Genomic DNA, 16719 nt, shown 5'->3' with positions numbered 1-16719 from the left:
AGCCAGAAACTCCCACAAACTTCTGCAGATCTTCTAAATTTGGTAGTTGAATACCCACTCAACTCTGCTCTTTCTGAAGCTGAGTGTCTATCCCAGAGTTAATTTAAAGCAGACCTTGCTTTCCTCACTGCTCATAAGGCAGACGACCAAACCCAACTGTGCTGTGCAGTTTGGAACAGACCATAGCAGACCAGCAGTTCCATGTCCATAAAGAGTCCCAAGGGATGCTTGGGAAGAGCACAGCTGCTCCAAGGGAGCCACTAAAGTGAAATGAAATGAGACTTAAAGTCCATAAGCTAACTGAAACCATTAACAACCACAGGGAGAGAGACAGGCCTCTTGACCACTGCCAAACACTGGCAGCTGGGTGCTCCTCCCTGCAGGGAGCTGAGCGTGGCCTCCAGGCCATCTCTGAGAGAACACAGCCACCGCTGAGCCACCAGCTGTCACTGCTCCCCCACCCAGCTGATGGCTCTTCAGCATCTGCATGGTTTGTGGGGCTGGAAAGCTTTGTCAGAGAGCCACAGGGAGGGAGAGACTGGGCTGTGTGAGGAGTTCCTCCTCTGCTTGGCAAAGCCAGGGCGGTGCTGCGCTGTGCAGGAAGATGCGATGAGCTGACACAGATGAGGTAGTGCTGGAGCTGCAGCAGGACCACCCCTGGGGGAGCAGCTCTGCAGCAGGGCAGGGCTCCTGCACGGGCCAACTCTATGGTTATAAAGGCCCAGCATGGCTCATTACTGCTGGGACTCTGCCTCTCACACCCTGCTGCAACTCCCTGTTTGAGCAACACCTGCCCCAGTGAATTCTCGCCTCCCCCATCCCTTTTTGCACAGTGTAACTATGACTTGAGCATGACCTGGAAAATTCACACACAGCTCAGCTTAACACCCATACATCTTTGGAAACAGGGATTTAAGATGTCATTGACTTTTGCTGCACTGATATGTATCCTTGGAATTATACTGAAGACTTTGACTTGTGTTTTGAAGCCCAAAAAGCAGCAGCTTTTAGATGGTAATGAATCAATCCCATTAGGATAAAAAAGCACTAAAGAAAGAAACACTGCAAATTTATAAACACTGTTTTTTTCCCACATTGCAACATACCAAATTAGTGAACCCAAAAAATTTGGAAGATTTAAATTACACATCCCCATTTCATGTCTTCTTTTTAATCTAATTATGAACACTCAGAACAGATCTGTCCATTTTATTATAAATCTCTCACAAATTGTCATGTATTAGTTCCAAATTCCAATATGTCAACTGCAAATAAATACAGATTTACAATCTACTTAGGAAAACAGAAAACATGTATATTTTGATCTTGTAATTTAGCTCACAGGTAAATTTATGACTGTCATGACAAATGAAAATGCTTTGGAAATCTTATTTTTAAACTTAAGAGGGTATTTGCCCCAAATTGACACTGTTAACAGTCAATTCCAAACAGTACAGCTGGCTTCTGACAGCAGCTACCTAATAATAGGTGAGACCCACAACAAGAAGTGCAATTAGCCTATAGCACTAAGCAACAGAGCAAACAGGCAGCATTAAGTAATGCAGACCACAAGGAATGCTGGATTTTAATTTAAAAAATCTTCCATAAACGGGGGAAAAGTGGAAGCAAGAGCTGAGTATAGATGATAAAACGGAAAGTTAAAAAAAAAAAGAAAGGAACAATCTCTTCACTAAGATTAAAGGCCAGCTGACAAGGCATGGGACATCACTGCAAAGTAGAATATGAAATGCTGGAGCAGCTGTTTGTTGGCAGATGCAGAACGTCATGATACTTTTCTGCAACTGAGAATCAAACAGAAGAGGAAGAAATGCACATGTGGCACATGCACACTGCCAAGATGTGAATGGTGGCATCCATGTGGATCTTGAGCCCTTTGAAGATTCCCCCATTAAAGAAATTGCTTGTATTGTTATGTTTACAAAGTGCAATCCTGAAGAAAAACAGCTCCAGCATTTAAACCACATTTCTAGGCCTCATGTAGACTATTGCATTTGATTACTAATGAACCACCTTCTTTACTTACTGCACTGAGTAGTTCTACTTATATCCTTTATTTTTTGTCCCTGATTCCTCTTCTCTGTGTCCTGCTTTACCTGCTTTTCCTCTTGCAGGTTTTATCAGACAATTTCCAATAAAGAAGGTCCTCTGCCTGGACTCCACTGGAGGCCCTGAAAGGTCTCAGAGAGTGAGTCACGCCAGGGAAATTCATTTGTAGTTTCAGCTCATTTTAAAATATTCCCCTGGTTATTACTGCAAAAAGATGTTTGTGATCTAGTGGCCCAGTAACAGTTATGCACACAAACTGCCACACAAGACCAGCTACCTGGTGAGCACTGACAAGTTTGCAGGATCTTTATGGAAAGCATCTTTAAAGCAGAACTTTTCTCTGAGCTGTCTTCTACTTTGACACATACCACCTCAAATCTGGCTCAGCAGTTGGAAACCACAGGTTCCAAAGCACCTACCAGAAATAAGAGCTCTTGCCATGGTTTATCTCTCTCTGGGATCCACCTCACACTTCAGGTTGCTTAACTGTCATGAGTCTAAGTGTCCTTCTCTCTGTCCACAGCCAAATTAATCACCAAATTAATAACACAATACTACAAAGAATGGCTCTTCCAACTTTACCAAAGAATATTCTTCCTCTGCTCAGAGAAATCATCCAGCATAACTGTGCACTTCTCAAATGGGTCTCCTATTGCTTTGAGACAGGGAAATCAAACGAAAGTGTTGACTAATTAATTACAGGCTACTTAGCTGAGGTCGTGTCCACAGAGGGACTATATCTGCATTTTTAAAAAAAGTAACTTATTAACCATTGTGGGTAAGTGTATGTAAGATAAAATCTATTGAAGCGATTTTATAAAGCACATAAAGATCTAAATCCCACTTTGAAGAGAGATTTACGGCTTTACATTTTATCCCCACTGGCAGCATGACCGGAGATGAAACTTCCATTGATTGGCTTCAGTGAGAGTTAAAAATAAACAGACTGAAATCCCCTGGCTGCCCAGGAGCACAATAGAGCTGCTACTGCTTCACAGAACAAATGCCTAACTTTGGGTTATCTTTTGCACCTGTACACTGGCAACTTTTCCAAACTGGGTGAACATTTCCATGGTACTGCTGTGACAGTTTAAATTTGTGTGGAAAATTAACCTTCATCCATGATGCGTTTGAGAAGCTGGCAGAAAAAAACAATCCCAGATTGGAAAAGTGTTAAAAACAATCCTCAGGTTATATGGATTGGGAAAGTAGGACAAGCAATCCTCAGATTACTGCAGGGGAGCCACCTTACTGCCATGCCAAAACCTCCAACAGACACCTCCAGAAACTGAGGGGAGAGAAGTATTGGAAAAACACTTAGGAGGAGGGATATACATATTCCCAAGAGACACTGCTTGACTAATGTTTTGTGACTAATGTACACAGCTGGATTCTCAGGTCCTCAGGAGCATAAGAGTGTCACATCTTCCGCTTCCTGGAGTCCAGGGCACTCCCCTGACCAGCATGGTCCCCCCATGTCATAACACAGTCTGTTGATGGAGCCAAGCCAGGCATATTCATGTGGTGCCAAATTTTGATCAAAGGTCACAGAAGGAGGATCTCTCACCTAATGGGCACCAGGAATATCTCATTCACAGCCTGCAGTGGGAGGAGGCATGTTTGTTCCAGATGGCACACTTGCAAAAAGGATGGCTTAAACCACTTACACTGAGTGACAAAAATCAGATTATCTGGTAGCTGATAAAAGGTTAGTTACAGATCAGATCTATGAGCATTATTTGTAAGAACCAGTTTGACGAGAGGAACTAACTGGAAATTTCTGTGCTGAGAACAACAGAGCAAATGGGTAGCATGAAGCTATTCAGACTACAGGATAGATTTTAAGACAAAATCCTTTTATAAACAAGAAAGCATCCAGCTCTGGGGGAATCATCATAAGTAAGACATGGACCTGTTGAAGCCAATTCAGAGGAAGGCCACAAAAATGGAGAAAAGGAGGCTCCAGGGACACTTTCATAACACCTTCCACTATCTAAAGGGGGTATAAAATAAAGCTGGAGTGGGACCTTTCAGGAGAGCATGTAGTGATGGGACAAGGGGGAACGGCTTTAAATTGAGAGTAGGTGTAAATTAGATGTTAGGAAGAAATTCTTTACTGTGAGGGTGGTGAAACACTGAAACAGGTTTCCCAGAGAAGCTGTGGATGACCCATTCCCAGAAGTGCTCCAGGCCAGGTTGGATGACGCTTTGAGCAGCCTGCTCTAGTGGAACGCGACCCTGCCAATGGCAGGGGGGTTGGAACTAAATGATCTTTCAGGTCCCTTCCAACCCAAATTATTCTGTGATTCTATGATTCCATAATACTTACAATTTTTACTCTAAATTGTAGCAATTATGCCCAGTCTCATATATAAGCTTGGATTTTTACTTCCATTTGTATAGATTCTTTTAGCTAATGCTGATGACAAGTACATATCAAAAAACACCCCTGAAGATGAGAACATACCCTGCAGCTCTGTTGGAATTCCGGTAGCAGGTTTGATTCTAAAAATGACACATTTATTTCAATGAAGAGGGCAGAGATTGACTCATATTTTTAAAGAAATTTGTAGCTAATGATTTAAAGGCATATTAGTATGAAGAAACCCTGCTTAAAGAAGTTTCCCAGCATTCATAAAAATGAAAACCCATCATTTTAATACAAAAGTACACTTGAATGTTGGGAGAATATTATACAATTCAACAGACTGTAGTGACAGCATTTCCAATGTTGTAAGCGTATCACAGCATTTCAAAATGTCGTAAGGTTTCCTCAAGAGTTCTGAATTCTCAGAGGTCCTCAGTATTTAACTTTTAAAGCTCTATTCTTTCATGCTTCATTTTGAAACCATTTTTAACCAACAGTGTTGCACCTACATTTTTTTAGAGTCATGGGGAGAGGGAGGTTTGTGTATGTTTTACAATGTAGATGTAAGAAAAAAATAATCTTCAGTGTTCTTAAGGGAGGGAAGATTTTCTGACTCACAGTGGAGAATGATGGAGATTTAACCCCACATCCTGTCATTCCTTTTGAAGCTCAGCAAAGAGCAGAAGAAAGAAAGAAAGAGGCTGCTCAGGAGTACATCAGCTCCTCCATCACAACACTGAATGCACTGTGATGGTGGGTGCCCATGGAGCTTGTCAGGGAAGGATGTGAAAGAGATGCATAAGGACTGTGTCACCTAAGGGTGAAGGTGCTCACCCTGACTAGAAAGAAGTAGTCAGACATGGGTTTGAATGAAGCTTGCCTCCATCTCAAATAAATAATCCAAAACCTAGGCTGTCAGTGAGTCTCGCCTTGCCTTTCTGTCTGGGAATATCTTCCCCAGCAGCATTGCTCCTGAGCCTTACTCACAAACAGGAATTTTTGAGTGATTTTGTTTTGTTTTGTTTTGATTAGCTGATAAATTCCCAAACAGCTCTTTCTCATTTAATGTCATCTTATTGAACTTTTTTAGAAAGATGCATCATACCTGACAGGAACAGATTCTCACCTTATTAAAATTAATGAAATGTAAATACTGGGGAAGGAAGAAGAGTCCAGTGGGCAGAGCCCTAGCTAAAAACGGACAACCCTTCTCACATCCTGCTTTTGCTTTTGATGTCTTGTAAGAGCAAGATAAGCAAAATTACATTTAAGGCTCAGTCCAACACTGTCATCTGCGAATGGGATAAAAGGGCTTCCTTTTCTCATAGAAACATTTGGTAATTACCAAATACAAAAGTACTGAGAAGAGCTTTGGTAGCCAGGCATCTCTAAAAAAGAGTCTTTTGTTTTATGAAGGCAGCAGTGAAGCAGGAGGTTTTAACATAACTTTTAAAAAGTAAATTCAGTTTCCCACATAATCCAGCTGACATCCCCACTGCTGAGCCTGCTGGTTCTGTGGGTTGTAGAGTTAACAATGTCTGAAGCTGAGTTACAGCCACCTACAGGTTGAACAAAAGAGCTATCAAAATTATTTCACATAAAATTCCTGGTTTTATCCAAAGTAGATTCCAGTAAAGAAAGTAGTAATACTTCTTAGCTCTTAATAAATCCATGTTTTTGTACTTAAATGTCCTGGTTGCCAGCTGTGATCATGGTCTGTAAAACTTCTTATATTTTCCTGAAAGCTTCAGGTATAGAAGACAAATAACTATGCAAGAGTTACATCTTCTACGTAAAATTAATGACAGTTTTCTAAGCCCTTGAGGCTGCACAGGAATCACTCATTCCAAAGGATTATAGTTGACAGTCTAATACCTCAGTGCTGGAGACCACCCACAATTAGGAAAGGCAATCCTGGGATTTTACCCAGATGATCCAAAGGACCAAGTTCAGCTGCTCTCATTCTGTATGTAAATGGTGTAACGACCCTTTTTACATAAACCTGTGGGTGATCCTCCCTGAGGCTGATCTGGCACAGAGCCCTCAGGGTATAGCTTGGGTAGAACTGAGCAGCTCCAGGGTAATACCACTGCAGCCAGAACTGGCTCTTTTCCAGAGACCCTTTCTTTCTGTATTCCTTCAGTGTCTTCTGCAAAAAGCAAGGCATTGCTTAGCAATCATACCCTGCACATGTGCATGTAAGCACTATACTGCTATAAAGTGAACCCACGCCTTCCATTCTTTGAGGCTAAAATCTATTCATTAATTTCTTTCATGTTGATGTTTGTTTCATTTGGTCTCCTTACCACACAAACCCCATCATGCACTGGGAAATGGATCACTGAATTTTTTGTTGCCTTTTAGCTCCTCTCTGTGAGTTTATAAAGCACTACACCAGATGTTAAGTGTCCTAAATCGCAGTTTCTATAGATAGATCAAAATTTTACAGCAGGTGTAGACCATGGCATCCCTGAGTCCTAATCAGTCCCTCCTCTGTCAAGATCATCATACAGCTGGAGAGCTCAGAATTGAGGGTCAATCCTGGGGCCACAAGATAAACTGTATTTTATGATTAACACAGATTCTTTAACAGATAATATACATAGAATAAAACCAGCATTTTATCAACAGATGTGATTTGCAACCATTGCACACCAGTCCCTTGAGTTTCCAGTCCAAACATCACCAACAGATGAGGACTATCAAAGGAATTAAGGCAGTTAACTAACAAGTCAGAATCATAAAATAAAGCCTTTAAATGGATAATATTACACAAATGTTTGCCCCCTAACATCCTTACCGCAGTGTCATTGGTGGTAATGTACACCAACACATCCGAGTTGTTTCTGCCATTGATGTACCGGTAACAGTTCCACACACAGCTGATCAAGTAACCCTGCAAAGAAACGGGATATATTATTCTGTGCAGAAAATAAACCATGGATGTTTCTGTGATAGAGCATACCCATTCTTTATAAATATGAATGTCAGTGTGATAGAAGCACGGGACAGTCACTTTCCTGGTTGCAGTGACTGTGAGAGTGTCTGGGGGGCTCTGTGAGTAATTCAGTGTCATTCCTCATACTGATAGAATTTGGCTTCTTTAGTATTGAGAAGATTCTGGGGAGACCTTACTGAGGGTTTCAATATATAAAGATGGCATATTAAATCAACATATTCTATATGACTGGAATGGTCTGGGGTCATAGTATTCTTACTTTCTATTAGTTAGAATTCTTACTTTTAGAATTCTGTAAGTATTCTTACTATTCTTACTCGAAAAAATTGCCAAAGTGAAAGCTTTTATTGACATCTGAAGTTATTTCTGACATTTTAAACATTGTTTGAAATACAGGGGGCGGGGGGGGGGGGGCAGGCCGGTTCCCAGTGTAAAACAAAACCCCCTGTAATAGCAGCAATAAACCCACTGCAAGATCATAAACTTCACTGCTCTTGTTCTTGGAGCTTGGGTAGTGCTGCCTCCTGTCAAACAACTAGTTGTCTCCACTTCTTTAACTGGCTGGGAAAGAATGCCCACAGCCACCACCTCCTTCACGAGAAGGAGAGATTCCAGTTTGGGCAGCAGAGATGAGCAAAGTGACTGGAAGGAAGATAAGAGGCAGGAAGATGTGGAAGAGCTGGAGTCAGATCCACAGGATGTCAGGAACACAGCTGGCAGGACTGCAGCAGTTCTCTCTGGAGCTTTCTGCTTCCCATCGTTGGAGGTTAGGATTTTTCCTTTTGTTTACTTTCAAACCAAGACACCCGTGTAATCACACATGATGGTGATGAGAACTTTGAGTTTTGATAGTGACCAACTTATATTTTTACTTAGTAGGTCTGCACAGCAATTCTTCCACAGACCTAACACATGCAGATTAAACTGCCAGCACTGAATTTGCATGTGTGTCTCACTGCGTGAGTCATACTTTTGTGACTCGCTTGAACTGATGGCCTTCCAAAACCCTCTTATCCCTTTGAGCTGCCCTGTGCCTCCTCTGAATCCAGAGCTGACACACATGAGCTGTGTTTTTCAGTATGCCACGTGATAGCTTGCTTGCAGATGAGGAAGGTTTTTTTTCCACCAGGGCTGAGCTGGCTAAAATCTGGTAAATTTGCTTCCTCTTTCTTCACAGTACCTTACAAACCCCGGACTGACTTGCAGCTGTTGCAGACTTTGACAATACTTTTGGCCATCAAATGGTGAGAGAAAGAGTCTTCTGGAGTGAGCTAAGTCCCAAGGGAAGATTAGACAAGCTTTACAGACCAAGCTGTGGGCTGTGCAAACCTCCCCCAGGCTACTGAAACAAGTAAAGGCACGTACATGGAGAATCATTGCGTCTTTTCCAGAATTAAGTAAAATGTCATTGTTAATTTTAAGTGGCAATAAGTAGTTCAGTAGCTTTCAGTGCTCAGATACTATAGCCTGGGAAAGGCATAAGAGCCAATGCAGAACAGAGACTGAATATAGCACACTTCTGAGGGGACACAGCCTGTCTTTTTAAGAAACCCTTTACATTAAGCCTACCTATTTGCAAAACTATTTCCATACTCCTTCTGTCAAAATCAAAAATGAGGGAAGCCCTGTTTTGGACAATACAATCTTATCTGGGAGATGCTAGTGGGAGAATTATTTTTTAATGCTCCCATTCCATATGGTGAATAAAACACACCTAACCCCACAATGAACCTCTACAGCTTTCCCAGCTCCGAACCCTAGCTCTAATCAGCCCTGCTCCTGCATCCATGGGCTGTTTCTCAGTGGGTAAAGTCTGTTCCTTGAATTAAGGAGGTCATCAGCCAGCACACACCAAGGAACTGGCCCTGAGACACTGACCAACATAGGGCAGAGAGTGGCAGCAGTCAGAGCATGTCCTTGTCCAAGTGCTTTGGACATGTACTGCTGCCCTGCAAATCATGGGTCAGAGAAACTTGTTTTCCTCAATCTGTAACTTTATTTAAGCTCATTGCTAATAATTATTTTCTACCAATACTGCTGCACTGTTATATGGGGCTCCTGATTCAGTTACCAATTTTCTTTCCTGACAGACTTGGCTGAGGTTTCAAATACCGCTTTAAAATGTGTGGCTGGATGCACAGTATATAAATATATTGATTTTTATCTCAGGAGACTAATACATTTGAAATTGGCCCTAGATAAAAGGCCTGAACTTCCTCAGCCTAATCCACCCTTCGTGGATCTCCTGCCTACCACAGCACAGACTGGTGACAGACACCTTTTGGGGAAGGCAGCCCCAGGCAACCACCAAGAGAACGGACAGGTGTGCAAGAAGCCTGAATACAGAAACAGGCACTGTGCCTACTTTTAACGAGCTTTCAGTCTTCCCCTTTGGATGGTGGCAAATTACTTGAGAACTTAAGGATCTGCAACCCACAAAACTCTGTCACCTTGCCTCTTGCTTGTTGCAGTTGCAGATGTACTTGTTAAGTTGCATAACAACAGTAATGAACTGCAGACCTGTGATCATCAGATGCCTGACCAGAAGACTGACCAACATCTTTGTGGAAATTAGAGGTTGTTGTATTGTGCGGCTTCTTGTACCACAGCAAGAGAAAGTCTGTGCTGATCTGGGTCACAGCAGCCCTCTGGGTAACCCCTCACTGGCAGCAAGTGCAGGGTCAACACCACAGACCCAGCAGAGCCCCCTCGGGTTAGTAGCTGCCTGCACTGAGTCCCATTTGACTCCCCAGCTGCTTTGAATTTTCTGTTTATAGAGCTGGGATGGGCTTCAGTAACTGATGCAAGTGAGAGACAAGATTTCTACACAAACTGAAATTTATATTAAGATTTCAAAGGGATGCTAATGGCAGACCAGTTGACCACGTGTATTTCCCACGCTGGTGTCACAGAAAGAGAAACAATGGGTTGCTGTGCTGATAAAATCTGTAATTAAATCCATCTTCTCAGCACACTAGAATGTGTATCTTGTGAATATAAAAAGGCTGTATAAGAACAACTGCTTAGAACTGAAAGAAGTTCTATAATTGAAAGAATTAATAACATTAAACCAAACCACTGGTCTGCAACACTTTATATGGCACCTTACAGGGGCCAGGACATCAGCTGTTGGCTCACAGTCACACACAGGAGGTATGCACTTTAAAGCAATTGACCCCTGTTTTAGACATGCTCCTCCCGTAAGTATCCTGTCATCATGAGTGCTGGGACTACTCTGAGGCTTCTGTGGAACAGATGGCAACCTCTTGGCTATGTATTGGCCACTCCTGGGCATGGGGATCAGAGCTTGGCTGTTGGAGCTGTGTTGATGGTCCCAACTGCTGCTCCATCAGCCCTGTAGGAAGGTAGCAGATGCCAGGTGATGTGCTGCAGGTCAGGGCTCCCCCTGCCAGGATGAATGCCTTTGGGCTGAGACACCAAATCGCTCAGGGTGAACACAAAACTTGGTTCTTATCCTTTCCCATCTGCTGAGGACACCAGGACATGCAGAGTGGTCTCATCTCCAGGCTCAACACACCTTGTAGATGCAGCTTATAGGCACATTATGGAGAACAGTGCTAATATTCAGTTTGCTGAAGACCAGCCTGTCTCACTGAACCTGAACACCTTTTGGCTGCCATGCTGGCAGCTACCTCTTCCTACCTATTCTTCAGAAAGAGAAAGGCCAAGGAAGAGGCCATACTCTCAAGCTGCAGAGTGCTTGGGGCAGCTTGGGGAAAAGGCTTAATCTGGCTGTGTTTGTGCTCATTTGGGCCTAAGGAGCTTCCCCATGATGGGGAGGTTGAAGCCTCAATTGCTCTCTCAGAAGCTGGGCTGGAGGAAACCAAGGCCCTCTTCTCCAAACCAGCTGCAGAGGACATGATTCAAAAGTCACTGTGTTGGCTATATGCAATTTGAAGTCCTGTGTACATAAATACATTTGTGATGTCCTTCCTCAGACAGATAGGAAACATTTATGTTCCATGGTATGCAACTCCAGTTCAGTTTCTAGACAAAGACAGTGAATGGAGTAATGTATTTGGGTCTACTCTGAAAAGTGTGAAACCACCTAAAACTTCCATTAGGTGCTTCAGATGCAAGCAAATGATAAAGACAAAAAAGACAAGTGCTTGTGTGTGGTTAGCTGGCTTGCTTTCTTACCACCCTCTCGTTTCCCTTCTTTTTTCACAAACCCATGACTGCAAAACATAAACCTAGCATCTAATATTTTATAATCTTGCTTTCTGCTCAGTAGTGTTCTTCTATTCATGTAGCTTCACTCAAAACAAAAGTGTCATAATAGCAAATATTTCTGAGGAATTAGGTGATTCTGTTTTGTATTTCCCACCAGTTGAATGCAGCTTTTCCTACTACAGCTTTTCCTAGGTCACAATGTTTTAGTTCCTCTCCCTATTTCTAGTTGAACTCCAGAGGGAGAGAAGGCATATTTTTTCATACACAGTACCTTTCCAGTTTCAATATATAAATGCATCTGTTAAGTCTATCAGAGTTAAAATGTGATGCATCTGTGTGTATTCAGCTTTCATTTGATGGAGCAGATTCTGTAAATTTGCACAGCAGCTCTTCTAGAAACTAAGAAATTTAGCATGTGTTTCTGAGTGAGTCACATTTTTTCTGACTCATTTATATGATAATATGTTGCTAGAATGAGCATTATATGAGCCACATATACTCTTGGAAAAAACATGTTTTTACCACTTAAACGCAAAACGAGTCTTTGGTACTATTAATTTCTTAGGTTTCTTGTCTCTGTAGTGAGCATCTTTGCCATTCCAATTTTAGTTGCTTTGTTTTTTTTAATAAGCTTGACGCTTTCTTGACAACGCTTTCTTAGTCAATGAAACACCAGACCCACGTGGGGTAAAAATGAGCTGTTGGCTGCATTGGAGAAATTTTTTTGAACACATTCCTTGTGGAAACTGATAAATCTAGGGATTTATTAAATTCACACATATTTTTTAGAAGTGCAAATAAAATCAGCTGTACAGTTGTGAACATATAAGGCCAGAAGGCTAAACTCTATTGCAAAATCACAGAAAGTGAGCACAGCTTCCAACAGCACTTTAATACACCCTATCTGTTTGGTTTCTTTCACCAATTTTGAAGTAGCTTCAATAACCTAATCTACCTCTTTTGCCACAGTAACATTCCCTGTATATGCTGTCAAATGTGTTGTCTGGAAGCAACATCTTTGGTGTCACTGTGACTCTTTGGGATAACACACCAGCATATTTTACAAGAGGTCCAATTGGACATATTTTACAAGGGTACTAGTTGGAGCAACAGGAAGTTGTTCCTGCATTAATTTGTCTGATCTTATTCTGTGCTCCTTTTGAACTTCTAACCCACAGCAGGTGGGGGCTGCCACACTGGACAGTCAGCCTGGAGGTGGTGGTTTCACACGAGCCCTCTCTGGCTGCTCTGGGTGATGCTCCATCTCCCCTTTGCCTAGTACCTGCCACCTCCAGCCCTCTCACCCACTAGGTTTGCATAACACCAAATAAGTTCTCATTCCCTGTGTCCTTCTGTTGCTTGACAGTTCTTTCTGGTGCTCCTCCCAGGAGAGATTGCTTGGATTTATTTACCTGCTCTACAAAACTCTAAGACAGGGCACCAGAAGGGAAGTCATGCTTCCAAAGATAGTAGGCAACAAAATTGGCTAAGAAATGATACAATTTATATTTTGGTTTTTCTATTCCTTTCTTAATATTCTTAACATTTTATTTACTTTTTTGACCAGAAATGAACTACTATTTTCACAGGTCTATCTGTGACAGCTACAAGGACCCTTTTACAGGTGGTCACGCTTACTTCAGAGTCCACTGCAGTGTTTGTGAAACAAGAGTGTGCTTCCTCAGTGCCCACTACTCAGAATTTTTCACCACTGAGTTTCTCTACCATTTCCTTGTTCAGTCAGTCCATCCCATGAGATTCTCCTGCAAAGATTTCTTGGGTAATTATTATCCCTATTCTGAATGCCATTGGAAAAAATGTTGTTGATTTCCTTCTCCTTCCCAGATCTCTTACGAATGCACTGAACTGCATGGGTCGCAGTGTTGGAAAGTTCAGATAATTTATCCTTATTTGTTATTCCATAGCTACAGTCAGTGAGATTACCTTTTCTCCCTACACATCTTAGGGTGGTTTTTAAAGTTTTTCATGAGACATACTGCCAAACATGTTCTGAAATAAAAACAAGAAGCCTGTATCAACAGGATCTCCCTTGTCCACTAGATCCACTGCTTCAAAGGACTGATAAGCCATGAGCCTCTTACAAGCATCACACTTCCCCATTGTGGACTATATGTTCTTGTGTTTATCTGTGAGATTTGTCACAATTTTTTCATGATTCCTATAATCCTGTTTCATATAGGTATCAGGCTGCTGGGGGTGTGGTTACCCAGAACTCTTCTAAAGACACACCTCCCAGCAAGGGACATTCCATCCATGACCACAAGTGGACTTTATACAAAACAGTGCACTTACCTTAAAAGCCAAAATGATACTTATGAAAAGGAGGATAATCACAACCAGACACGTAGGGTTCACAGACATAATCTCTTCCTTGTAGGGAAAATTGCTGGGCTGCATAAGCAAAAATAAGCAAAACACTATGAGTCAATCTCACAAGTAATTTAAGAGCCGTTTAACTAGTGCATTCTATAATTAACAGTCTACAAAGCTTTCTGTGATCTACCAAACTGGGAGCTCTCCCCACCAACAACCAGTTTCAGTAAGTGTGGCTACAACAGGCATCGGGAACACTCAGCTGCCATGGGTTCCCTGGAGGGCTGAGGGATTTGCTTTTTGCTTTAGATGTGGTGTGGGCTCTCTCTTCCTTGCTGCACACTGGGTTTGTATCTGACACAAACTAGCAGAAGTCTGAGAGCTTTGCAGCAGGAAATATTCCACCATAGGAAATGGCAAGCAAATCTCTGAGTAATCATTACACTGGCACTAGTTGCTGAAGAACAGTGGAAGCTCTTTCCAGAAAGCCAAAGCAGGAAAAACTGGACAGCATAACCCTTCCACCTAATATTTTATGACATTTCAAAATACATTGAATCTATTCTACTCCATCTTGTTTTGGCTAAATTTGGACTACTTTTCTAGGAACACTTGTTAGTGCTGCTGTCTAAGTGAGTGTCCCATGGAGTGAGGGGTTTTACAGGGGAGCCACCTCATGATTTCAAGCTGAAATGTGGAAATGTGCCCCATGCCCTTCTGTTACCACATATTTGAAATAGAGGTGACAAAATGAATCTTCCGGCTTAGCACAGGCTCTAGTGATTTACAGCTGTGAAACACTTTAGGATAAGTGATGGAAAAACATCCCTTAAAAATGTTTTACTGTATTTTTTTATTGCTTAAAAACTCCATGCTCTTTAAAATAAATGTTCCAAATAGTTGTGAAATACTGCAAGACACAAGTTCCTGTTTCAGTTAGAATAAACCATTGTTCACAGACAGAGAGCTGTTCTCCACAAAAGATAGCTCCACTGCAACAGTAGCTCATTATATCTGAATGCAATAGTTCCTTCCACACAGCTTCCCTTTTCCCTTACAGGTCTAATTACTTAACCAGGCCAACTCTGCATCCTTGTCAGGACAATTAACTAGACCGAGCTATAACTGTATTCTTGGCAATGATGGTGTAAATCCAGAGTAACCCCTTAATAACCCTTATTCCAGCACTCAGCCCAGTGCATCAGGAAATTATCTGTTTTTTGGACAGCTGCTACTGAGAATAGCTCTTTATTTAGCGCTTCCATGAACTGTTCAGAGTCGTTAACATCAACAGCAGCTGTAACCCTTTGCAGATAAATGTTACATAAGCACATTTTCCGCTTCTTGACAGCAACGTTTCTGTTCCTGTACTGAATTCCATGGCTGAAGTTGTTATCATGTTATCTCCTTTGTCGAGGTACAGTTTTCGTAGGGAACTAGCTTGCTGTAATTCAATAAGTTACTGCTTTTTTTTTTTTTTTTTTTTTTACACAGAAGGTTATTCTAAATATAGTGGATGCAGTCACCCAGAGACCAAGAAAGCAAGATGAAATGCAAAGAAACGATGCAAAATTAAACAAAAACTTTACATGCATAAAATTTAAGTATTAATGCCCCAACCTGCCCTTCTGCTTGCAGAAGGGACAACATAAGTTAGGAAATTAGAAAGTCCAGTCATAGTCAAGGACAGTTACAGTAAATCTGTACTCAAATGATTTTTTCAGTACTGACCTACCATTAAGAAAATAAGTCAAAATAGTTTGCGAATGTACTAAAAAATTCCTATTAAGGCTTTGGTTCTCCTAAGAAAAACCTGGCTTTTGGGAATCAGTTGCTGGTCAAAGACTGGACAACTGCATGCTGGTTTTTTTGGCCATAATCTAATGGGCTGTTTCTAGACATCAGCTCAAGAGGGATTTGCACAGGGGCAAGAGGAGGGCAAAGGGGCAAGAGGAGGCAAATGACCAAGTTCTTACTTCCTTGAAAAGCAGAAACATCTACTGGACCAAGAACATTTGAAAAGCAGGATCATCTGCTTCACCTGGTGAAGTCTGGTGTGGGATGTGCTGCTCAGCAGTGCATGGCATTCCCTCATTATCAGCACCAGTGTTTCAACAAGTATTTCAGCAAAGCCAGGAGAGCACGTGAGGAACAAACACTGTGGTTTGTCCCCTCTGGGCTCAGCTTTATGAGTCTCTGTCCTGAAGAGACGAGAGGTGTACGCAGCCCCAGCGAGGCGGTGGGTGCCCAGCCCCACCACGGGTGCCTGGGAGATCTTGGTGCAGGATGTGAAAACTCAAGTCAGCCTCTTCTGGAGCTTCCAGGCTTCCTGTGTTTGAGACAAAGCTTTCATTTCTCTGATGGACAGCCCAGTAGCGTTGGGTCAGCATGGAAGAAACCCCTTCGTCTTTTTTTGCAAACTGGGCTGGGCCAGCCTATGAGCAGTCTGATCCTAAGTCACAACGACAAACCCCTTCAGTGCTGTAGGAAAACCTATTTATAAAACCTGCACCTTTGGCAAAGAAGCAGGAAAGATGGTAGGAAGCATCTCAGCTGGCTCCAGGGACCATCATGGAACTGGTGCCATTAGGCAGCCTGTAGGGTCCCATCCCACAGCTGCAACTGTTCCCAAAATCTCATTAACTCCCACGGAAAGCAGGTACCAAGAGAGGTTCAGATGAATAAAACCACTGGTGTTCGCTGACTGCAAAGATGAACTTAAATACTGATGTGGATACATGAGGTGAGACAAGAAATTCTGGTCCTGCCTTGGGAGTTTGCTCTCCTGTGGGAAGAC

The 16719-nt window shown here is 42.2% G+C and overlaps 1 protein-coding gene across 2 annotated transcripts in view; it reads right to left on the bottom strand.

Annotated features, from left to right (window-relative positions):
- The window catches only part of LAPTM4B (lysosomal protein transmembrane 4 beta), a 60900-nt gene that overhangs the window by 12527 nt on the left and 31654 nt on the right, over nt 1–16719 (bottom strand). For both annotated transcript variants that reach the window (XM_066334076.1, XM_066334085.1), the window contains exons 5-6: nt 13902–14000; nt 7236–7331 (exon numbers count right to left, since the gene is read on the bottom strand). In XM_066334076.1, coding sequence (XP_066190173.1) covers nt 7236–7331; nt 13902–14000 — 195 coding nt within the window. The remainder of the gene's footprint in view (nt 1–7235; nt 7332–13901; nt 14001–16719) is intronic.

Source organism: Sylvia atricapilla, chromosome 1 (genome assembly GCF_009819655.1).
Source record: "Sylvia atricapilla isolate bSylAtr1 chromosome 1, bSylAtr1.pri, whole genome shotgun sequence".
NCBI lineage: Eukaryota > Metazoa > Chordata > Aves > Passeriformes > Sylviidae > Sylvia > Sylvia atricapilla.
This window is presented reverse-complemented; position numbering and strand designations above follow the sequence as displayed.